The sequence below is a fragment of the Cyrtonyx montezumae genome, unplaced genomic scaffold (genome assembly GCF_038088225.1).
Source record: "Cyrtonyx montezumae isolate F1298 unplaced genomic scaffold, pur_monq_1.0 scaffold_49, whole genome shotgun sequence".
NCBI classification, from domain to species: Eukaryota; Metazoa; Chordata; class Aves; order Galliformes; family Odontophoridae; genus Cyrtonyx; species Cyrtonyx montezumae.
Genome location: NW_027072055.1, coordinates 985001 through 995227, shown reverse-complemented (window position 1 = coordinate 995227; position 10227 = coordinate 985001). Strand labels below are relative to the sequence as shown.

General features: G+C 63.4%; 1 protein-coding gene across 1 annotated transcript; it reads left to right on the top strand.

Moving 5' to 3' along the window:
- The first annotated feature begins 250 nt into the window (after positions 1 to 250).
- LOC136055892 (tensin-2-like) lies at positions 251 to 9235 on the top strand. Its single transcript, XM_065747760.1, is given in 27 exon segments — positions 251 to 470; positions 584 to 621; positions 1005 to 1043; positions 1148 to 1186; positions 1334 to 1377; positions 1643 to 1814; positions 2108 to 2158; positions 2446 to 2568; positions 2753 to 2817; positions 3234 to 3317; positions 3517 to 3623; positions 3757 to 3817; positions 3919 to 3985; positions 4255 to 4378; positions 4710 to 4775; positions 4850 to 4960; positions 5259 to 6710; positions 7154 to 7303; positions 7306 to 7392; positions 7459 to 7587; positions 7749 to 7841; positions 8064 to 8141; positions 8248 to 8322; positions 8489 to 8654; positions 8740 to 8808; positions 8883 to 8912; positions 8998 to 9235. Coding segments are annotated over 27 exon segments (3939 nt in total). The 3' UTR covers positions 9197 to 9235.
- The last annotated feature ends 992 nt before the right edge of the window (positions 9236 to 10227 follow it).

Below are 10227 nucleotides of genomic sequence, written 5' to 3'. Positions count from 1 at the left end.
CTGTGTTCTCACCCCGTTGCTGTGTTCTCACCCCGTTGCTGTGTTCTCACCCCGTTGCTGTGTTCTCACCCCGTTGCTGTGTTCTCACCCCGTTGCTGTGTTCTCCCTTGTGAGGCTGCCCTACAGTGTGCACTGGGAGTGCGCTCCGCTCTGTGTCCCCCCCCACCCGTTTCCCACGCCCGCTCCCCCTAGGGCCATTTCCTGGGCTGTGCCTGAACTGCTTCCTGCAGAGGGACACTGCGTGTGGGGGATGTGGGTCACAAACACGGAGGCAGCAGGGGGGGTCATCCCCAAGCACCACATCCCCATTGTGTCCACATGTCTCCCCGTTCCCTCGCTGTCTCCCTATACCGCCCCACAGTCCCCCCCGGTGCCGCCCCACACTTTCCAGGAGAAGTCGTTCCGGAAGAGGTCCCGGTCCTGCGCCGTCTGTCAGGACAGCGTGGGCGCCCATGGGCTGCTCTGCCGAGGTGACGCAGCACTGTATCCCCATGTGTCCCCAGTGTCCCAATGACCCATGTCTTTGTGTGCCCGTGGCCCCAAAGTTATGTGTCCACATGTTCCTATGTCCTTGTCCCCACAGTCTGCAAGATCGTATCCCATAAGCGCTGTGAGGCCAAGGTGAGGACCGGGGGGGCATGGGGGCCATGGGGTGACATTCGGTGATGTTTGGTGGTCCAGGGATGCCCCCTCCAGGTCCCCAGAGCCACTGGGATTCTGTAGGCAGAGAAAGACCCACGTCCCTGCTTCCCCACAACTCCCTGTCCCCACATCCCCGTGATGTCCCTGTGCCCCCACGCAGAGCGCTTGGCTGTGCGCCAGGGGCTGCAGCTGGACAAACAGTGGATGGACGGACGGACATGGGCGGGGGAAGCACTGCTCCATGCCTCAGTTCCCCTGGGGGTTTGGGTTGTGGGTTGTGGAAGGAACGTCTGTGGGGCTGGAGGCCCGCTATGGGGCCAGATTTTTTCTATGGAGCTACAGTAACTGTTCTGCCCCTGTAGGTCACATCTCCGTGCCACCCCCCGCCCCCTCCCGAGCTGGTAAGTTATGGGGCTGGGGCCCACCCCCACCCGCACCCCCACCCCCACCCTGCAGCAATGTTGGCGCACCCTACAGTGCCCCCTAAGCTCTGTGTGCCCCACAGCGGAGAAACACTGCCCCACCGAGGCATGGAGAGAAGCCGGTGAGAGGCGGGTGGGATTGGGGTTGGGGGTTGAGGTGGGATTGGGGTGGAATTGAGATTGGGATGGGATTGGGTTAGGGTTGAGGTGGGATTGCGGTGGGGTTGGAACTGGGGTGGGGTGTGGACTGGAGCTCTGTGTGCCCCCAGGACAGAAGTCTGCCCTCCAGTGCCCCCTGGCAGCATCGTTCCCTGCCCAGGTGCGATGGATGTGGGGAGGGGGGGGGTTCTGTGGGCACTGTCCCCATCACCGGTCCCCACATCCCCTGCCCCCCAGCATGGATGTGGACCCATGTCCTATAGCCTCGTAACCCCTCATGACCCCATAGCCCCATTTATCTCTCCGTGACCCCGTGTCCCCATGTAGTCCCCCGTGTCCCTGTACAGTCCCCCATGACTCCGTGTCCCCATATAGTCCCCAGTGACCCCATCTATTGCCTTGTGACGCCCCCAGGCTGCCCCCCGGCTGCCCCCCCCGGCTGTGCCCAGTGCCCCCCCTGCGGAGCTGAGCTATGTGACGGAGCGGATGATCGCAGTGCGGTTCCCGGTGGGGACGGATGAGCGGCGCTTCCACGGAGATCTCCGTGATGTCGCACTCCTCCTGCGTGCGCGGCACCGTGACGGATACACAGTGAGGGGGGGGCGGGGGGGTGGTCCTTGGAATGGTATGTGGAGACTGGGGATGGGACATAGGACACTGGGGGACATGGGGAAAGGGACTGTGAGGATGGATTGGGGACGGGACATGGGGGTATGTAGGGTCAAAGCAGGGGGACATGGGAACAGGACATGGGGTCCTCGGGGCAGAGGGGAACAGGACGCTGGGGACACAGAGCCCCATAAAGATGGGCCGGGGATCCCTGGGGACAGTTGGGGGAGGGGGGCTCCACCATGGGCTGTGACTCAGTGTCCTCTCTGCTGCAGCTCTTCAACCTCTCAGAGAAGCGCCATGACCTCATCCACCTGCACCCCACGGTCAGCACTGCAGGGGGGGGGTCCGAGGGTGTCCCATGGTGTGGGGTTGGGGCTATGGAATCAGGACCATTGGGGTCCTGGGGGGCATGGAGTGTGGGGTTTTGGGGAGTGTGGGGGTTGAGATGTGGGGTTCCAGTGGCGTTGGTGTGTGGGATTGGAGTGTGGGGTCCTGGGGAGGTTTGGGCCACAGAGTTGGAGTATGGGTCGTGATGTGGAGCCCTCGGGGGATCGGACTGTGGGGTCAGGGACATGGGTCGTGCTGTGGGTCACTCCGTGGCCACCCGCAGGTACAGGAGTTTGGCTGGCCAGACCTGCTGGCCCCCCCCCTGGACACACTGTGCGCCATCTGCAAAGCGTTGGAGCACTGCCTGCGTGCGCTGCCCCCCCGTGTGGCCGTGCTGCACTGCCGGGTGCGTGGGGTGGGGTCACAGCATCGTGGGGGGGGGTTGGGGTTGGGGGGGAGGTTTAGGGCCTTGGTGTTTGTAGGGGCAGGACTATATAGGGCCTCGGGGTTGTGGAGTCTTGGGGAGAGTGGAGTGTCACAGGGGATTGTAAGATGGGGGGCTGAGGAGCGCTGACCCACAACTCCCTCAGGGCAACAGGGGGAAAGTGGGCGTCGTGGTGGCAGCGTATATGCACTACAGCCACGTCTGCGCCAGGTAGGGGGGTCATAGTGGGGTGCAGAGAACTATGGGGTATGGGGTGAGGGATGTGGGGTCTATGGATTGGGGTGCAGGGTGGGGGCTGGCTGGGTCTATGAGGTGTAGGGTGGGGGGGCCTATGACATATGGGATATGGAGTGGGGAAGGGCGAGATTATGGGGGGAGGTGTTAGCGTTGGGTGTTGCGGGGAGTTACGGGGTATGTGGAAGTGATGGGGATCTGGGGGGTTATGGGAGGTGGGGGGGGCTGAGGGTTGGGGGAGGCATTGGTGGGGGGTCTGGGGGCTATGGGAGGCTATGACTTATGGGGAATGGGGGCTGATATGGGAGAGTTCTGGGGCATGGGGCTGCAGGGGACAGTGGCGGGGACTGCAGGGATCTATGGGGCCCAGTGGGGCTGTGCTGATCCCACAGTGCGGAGCAGGCTTTGGGCACCGCCACCATGAAGCAGTTCTGTGAAGAGAGAGTGGGGGGTGACATGCTGCCATCCCAGCGCAGGTGGGGAGGGGTACAGGGGCGGGGGGAGGGGGGTTGGAGGTGGAATTTGGGGGGCAGAGGTGTGGGGTGTGCAGGGTGTGAGTTTGGGTGGGTAAGGTTTGGATGCACATGCTTGTTTCTGAGATGTGGAGTGGTATTGGGCTGCATGCAGTTTGGGGCATGGCACTGTGGGGTGCTGATGTGGGGCGCTGCCCCCCAGGTACATAGCGCACTTTGGGGCGCTGCTGTCGGGCGCCACACGGGTGAACAGCTGCCCTGTATTTCTGCACCATGTGCTGCTGCCTCCCCTGCCCCGATTCCAGCCTGGTGAGTGTCCCACCCCATTGGGACCCCACAGTGGGGTCCTTCCCCTTTAAAGTGATCCCCAAATGTGACTCCACCCAGGAAGTGGCCCTCAACCCTGCCCCCACACCCCCCTTTCCCATGCTGTGCCCCACAGACTTCCGTCCATTCCTGAAGCTGTACCAGGCGCTGCAGCTGGTGCACACCTCAGGCGTATAGTGAGTGCCCCCACCCCATGGGGGGACCCGAGCCCCCTGACCTCCCCAACCCCTGCCCCAGTTTGGGTTCCCAAACCCTCCCCTCCCCCCCCACCCCGCAGTGCCCCCGGCCCACAGAGTGTCTGCATCAGCCTGGAGCCCGCGCTGCTGCTGAAGGGCGATGTCCTGGTGAGTGTGCAAGGGGGGAGTGCCAAACGGGCATACAACAGGGGAATGGGATGGGGGCAGTGCAGGACCCCCCGTACTGTGTGCATGTGACATGGACGTGTGTGACGTGGATATGGCAGGTGTGAAAATGCTGCGATACGCTGTGATGTGTGTTACGTGTGTGATGCGATATGATGTGATATAACATGCTACAGTGTGTGCCACGATGTGTGCCGTGACGCGTGCCATGATGCGTGCCGTGACGCGTGCCACGTGCCACACGCGTGCAGGTGCAGTGCTACCAGCGCTGGGGCTCCGCGCGCCGCGCTGTGTTCCGGGCGCAGTTCCACACGTGTGCGCTGCAGGGGCAGCGGCTGCAGCTGTGCAAGGAGGAGCTGGACTTGGCGTGCGAGGGTGGGGCACGGCGGGGTCAGGGGGGCCTTGGGGGTGATGGGGTCAGGGGTGTCAATGGTTGGGGAGTTATGGGGTCGTTTGGGTTCTGGGGTTGGGGAATCAATGGGGTCCCTGGGGGTCAGGGGTCATTAGGTGTCATGAGGTCAGGGAGGGGTCATAGTGGTTTGGTGTCATTCATTGGTGGTTGGGGCTTGGGGGGAGTCAGAGGTTATGGGGGGAGGGGGTCAGGGGGGTGTTCCATTGAGTCATGGGGGTTCACGGGGACTCAATGGGTGGGGGCTCTGCTGCGGTGTGGGGCTGCACACCCCCAGTTCCCACTTTCCCCCCTCAGATGAGCGCTTCCCCCCCGATGCTGCCGTGGAGTTTGTGTTCTCATCTAGTCCTGACAAAGTGGAAGGTGAGGGGGGCACCCCCACAGCCCATAATAAACCCCCATAGCCCCTATAACCCCACCCCCACATCTCCCCCCAGGTTGGGCATCCCCCTGTGGCACTGTGTGTGTGGATCTGTGCACATGGGACCCCACGGTGCGGCGCGATTCCTTCCATGGCTTCAATGTGCGGCACCAGGACAGCAGTGACGGTGAGGGGCCAGCACCCACAGGACTCCCTGCCCCCCAACAGTACCCCACACCAAGGGCCACCCCAGTACTGCCCCTCAGTGGGACAGCAGAGGGATCCCAAACCCCGACGGGATGCGGTGGGACCACAGTTCCCAATGGGAAGCAAGGGGACCCTATGGGACCCCAAAATTGAATGGGACCTCCAGCCCCTGTGGGTCTGCAAACCCCAAATAGGACCCCATCCCATGGGGCCCCAAACTCCAGTGGGATGCCCCTGGGACCCCTCCCATCCCCCCCAATGGTGCTGTGTTCCCACAGACCTGATGCAGAAGGGGGGACCACAGGAGGAGAGCCCCCACACACTCGTGCAAGACAAGGGGGCCCCCGGGGACACCCCATGGAAAGAGGAATCCTCCACGGCTGCACCCCCACCGCTGCAGAGCTCTCCAGGGCACCCCCCGCCCCCCACGGCTGCAGAGCGCTGGGAGCTGGAGCAGCTGCTGGGAGGCTGTGGGCTGGGGGGGGGGCAGGAGGAGAGCCCCCCTGGTGCCCCACACAGAACCCCTGTGCCCTATATTAGCCCTGCGGCCCATGGAGACCCTGTGCCCCATAGCACCTTGGCACCCCACAGTGATGCAGTGCCCCATAGTGGCCCTGCACTCCATAGCAGCCCCGTGTCCCATAGCACCACAGCATCCTATAGCACCACAGCACCCCATAACTGCCCTGTCCCACACGAGGATCCTGTGCCCCATAGCACTGCAGCATCCTATAGTACTCTGGTGCCCCACGGCAATGTAGTGCTCCACGGAGACCCCATGCCCTATAGCTGCCCTTTGCACCATAGCACTGCAGCACCCTATAGCACTGTGCCACCCCACAGGGACCCTGTGCCCCACAGCTGCTTTGAGTCCTATAGTGCTCTACCACCTCATGGTGATGCTGTGCCCCATAGCACTGCTGCACCCTGTTGTTCCCTAATGCCCCATAGCAGCCCAACACCCTATAGTGACTCAGTGCCTTGTAGTGCCACACCACCCCATAGCAGCCCCACAGTCTATAGTGCCCCCACCACACCCCACAGCCCCCCAACATCCTGTACCCCCCCTGCATCCTATAGCCCCCCGTCATCCTACAGCCCTTCCCACCCCTATAGCACCTTGACACCCTATAGTACCCCAATGACCTACAGCCCTACAGCATCATACAGCCCCCCATCACCCCACAGCCCCCTGACACCATATAGCCCCACAGCATCCTATAGTCCCCCAACACCCTATAGACCTACTGTGCCTTATGACACTCTGGCACCCTATAGCACACAAAGTGCCCATAGGACTCATGTGTCACTTCATAGCACCCCGTCAACTCATAGCAGCGCCTCAGCGCCCCACAGTGCCCATGTCCCTCATAGTGCCTACAACAGCCCCCCGATGACCCCTTGCAGCCCATCGCACCACAGCAGTGCTCTGACACCCCACAGTGCCCCCATGCCCCATGGCACCCAAACCTCAATGGCACCCCATGCCCATGCCCACTTAGGCCACGCCCTCCAGCGCCGCCCCAGCCTGGCCCCTCCCCCTCCCTGTCCGTGCCCGGGGGGCGGGGTCGAGGACGGGGGGTGGCGTCGCGCGCGGCGGTCGCTGTCTGAAGGGGCGGGGTCTGTTTTGGTCACGCCCCTCTGCCCCCTCTGCGAGCCACGCCCCTTCCCTGTGGGACTGCCCCTCCCCAAAAGTGGAACCCCCGGGAGCCCCGGGGAGAGCGCGGGAGGTGAGGGGGGGGGGGATGTGGGCAGGGGCGGTGGGGCTGAGAGTGGATACGGGCTGGGTGCGGGGAGTAGTAGGGAATGGGGGGGGCTACGGGGAGGGGGTGTTGGGGTTGTGGGGGGGTTGCAGGGGAATACGGAGGAGGCTATTGGTGGGCTGGGGGCTATAGGGCGCTCATGGGACGGTCGGGGGGGCCCTGCGGTGGGGTCGGCAAGAGGGAAATGGGGGGCGTGGGAAGGGTGGGGCCAGGGGGGGTTTATGGGGGACTTGATGAGTTGGGAGCAGAGGGCTTTAGGGCATTATGAGGGTGGGGGGTATTGGGGGGGAGGAGGCATTGGGGAAGGCAGTCAGGGTGATGGGGGTTATGGAAAATGGGGGTTGCGTGGGTTCTTGTGGGGGACTATGGGGGGCTCTCAGGGGCTCACTGCTCCCCCATCCCCCTAACAGAGCCCGGCAGCCCCCAGGACTCCCCCACTCAGGACCACCCCCAGGGGGAGTCCTCCCCTTCTCCCTCCTTCCCCTCCCCCTCTTCTTACTGTGCCCCTCCCGTGTCGGGACCTCCCCGAGAGGAGCGCAGCACCCCAGGGGGGGGCACGACCTCCCGCCTCCCGCCGCGGCCGACCCCCCCGCTTTCGCCCAGGACACGTCCAGGTTCTGGTACAAACCGGGAATGTCGCGGGAGCAAGGTCCGTGGGGTTTAACTAGGGGGGGGGCGTTCATTAGGGCCCCTCCCGTGGCGCTGTGCCCCCTAGCCGTGGCGCTGCTGAAGGACCGCGAGCCCGGCGCCTTCCTCGTCTGCGACAGCACCTCCTTCCGGGGGGGGTACGGGCTGGCGCTGCGCGTGGCACAGCCCCCCCCTGGCTGCCCCCCCGCCGGGAAAGGTACGGGCAGGGACCCTCCCAGAAAGAAACAAAGTACTGAGAGACCCCGGGAGGGCAGAAATCAGCAAAGTCCCCCCCTCACCCAGAAATCATAGACCCTTTCCTCCGTCACTGGGACCCTCTCCCCCCCACTTCTCCTCACTGCCCCATTTCGCCCCCAGGGGACCCCCGCGAGTGCCTCGTGCGCCATTTCCTCATCGAGACGGGACCGCGCGGCGTCAAAATCCGGGGAGGGGCGGAGGAGCCGCATTTCGGTGAGGGGGGGGGGGGGGGTCTTGGGGCAGAGAGGGGGTCCTATGGAAGATTCGTGTGGAAGTCCACGGGGGAAGGGGTCCGTGATGGAGGATCCCGGAGAGGGTGGTGGAGAGAGGTTCTGGTGGGAGGGTCCGTGGGGAGATCCATGGGAGTGGGGTCCAGGGGGGGGGGGGACTATGGGAGAGTCCGTGGCAGTTGTCGTGGCAGTGCCCCCCCCGCAGGCAGTCTCCCCGCGCTGGTGCTGCAGCACTCCATCCAGCCCATGTCACTGCCGTGTGCGCTGCGCATCCCCTGCACTGGTGTGTGCCCCCCCCACCCTGTAACCCCACGCCGCGTGTCCCTCCTTTCGGGTGGGGGGGCGGGGCACGCATGATCTCACCCCGTGCCCCCTCCCCCAACCCCCAGATCTACTACAGGAGGTGGGGGGCACCGGGGTCCCCAACATCAGCACCGCCGCCGAACTGCTGCGTCAGGGAGCAGGTGGGGGCGGGGGGCATTGGGATGAGCGGCTGCTGGGAAGGGGGGGGGAGCACTGGGAACGGGGGGGTTACTGGGAATGTGGGGGCAATGGGAAAGGGGGGGTTACGGGGATGGGAGCAGTACTGGGACGTGTGCTATGGGGCGGTGGCGAAGCGCTGTCCCGCAGGTTGCAGTGTGCGCTATTTGGGTTCGGTGCGCACGGAGGCGCTCACGGGACCGCGCGCGGCGGCGATGGCGGCGGACGCTGTGCTCGGAGCGCCGCCCCCCCCGCAGTGCACCGCGCATTTCCACGTGTCCGCGCGCGGCATCACTCTCACCGACCGCCAGCGCAGGTGGGAGTGCGCCCCGCGGCCCCGCCCCACGGCCCCGCCCTGCACTGAGCACCCGCTGCCCCCCTTTACCTCCCTCCCGTCCCAGGCTCTTCTTCCGTCGCCATTACCCCGTGGGCAGCGTCACGTTCTGCAGCACTGACCCCGAGGACCGCAGGTGATGATCTGAGGGAGATGGGAGATTTGGGGAGGGGGGGGGGGGTACCGTCCCTGACAGTTCTGTGCATACAGATGGGTGAATGCAGACGGCACCACTTCCACGTGAGTACTGGGGGGGGGCACAGCCGACCCCCCCCTCGCTCTGTGCCCCCCCGCCAGAGCACTGTGCCCCCCCCGTCTCCCTCAGGATTTTCGGCTTCGTGGCCAAGCAGGCTGGGGGGGCGGGGGGCAACACGTGCCACCTCTTTGCGGAGCTGGACCCCGAGCAGCCTGCCCGCGCCATCGTCAGTTTTGTCACCAAAGTGATGCTGCGCCGCCCCCCCCCCCGAGCGACCACTGCATGGCACAGCACCCTGAGGTGGGGGGGGTCACCCCAAGATGCATAGCACTACTACGCGGGGGGGACACACAAATATGGGGGAACTGTTGGGGGAGGGGACATTATGTATTGGGGGGAGAACATAGTGTATTGGGGTGGACAGCGTTATAATGGGGGGGAAGGCAGCACCCAGATATGGGCATGTTACTTGGGGGGGTTAGGGGGGGCAGCAGCACTCTGTCACAAAGGAGCGAGAGCAGCTCTGATACATACTTTATTGGGGGGGGGGGGGCACAGAGCTGTGCATTGGCAAACGGGGGGGGCACTGCCTCCCTCCAGCACCCCACCCTTGAGGGGTGCATTACATTCAGCAAAATGGGAACAACAATGGGGGGGGGGGCATAATAACTTGATCCCCTCTTCCCAGGGTGGTGGGGGAGGGACAGAACAGGGAACCCCACCAACACAGAGAGGGAGTTCCATTGGGGGGGGGGGGAATTAAAGTGCGAGGGGTGTGCCCCCCCCCCCCCCTTACCCACTGAGGGGGTGCAGGTCCACCTTCACCTTCTCACCGCTGCTCAGCATTCCCACAGTGGGGAAGTACCCCCCCGGCGGCACCCGCGCCTCCTTCTTACCAATGATCTGCCCATTGCGTGTGAAGAACACCTGGGGGGGGTGTTTGTGCAAGAGGGAGGGGAATAAGGGTGCCCAGAGCGCTGTGCCCCTCAGATGGGGGCCAGTACCACCCTGCCCCGCCCCCCCTTCCAAAAAATAAAAGAGGGTGTGCCCACCCCCCAACCCACAGGCTTTAAGGCAAGTGTGTGGCTGTAGGGGTCATGGGGGTGGTGGTTCACGGCTCTACAGATTGATGCAGTGATTTCCCCAACCCCCCTGTGCCCCAGAAATGAACAAATAGTCAAATAATTAAAAAAAAAATCTACTTCCGAGAGACAAACAAATAAATAATTAAATACGAATATATGAATAATAAATGAGAAATTTTAAAAAATATATAGATACTTTTATCGAAAAATAATTTAAAAAACGAAAAATAATAACCAAGGGTGAAAATACATACATAAATCACAAAATTTAAAG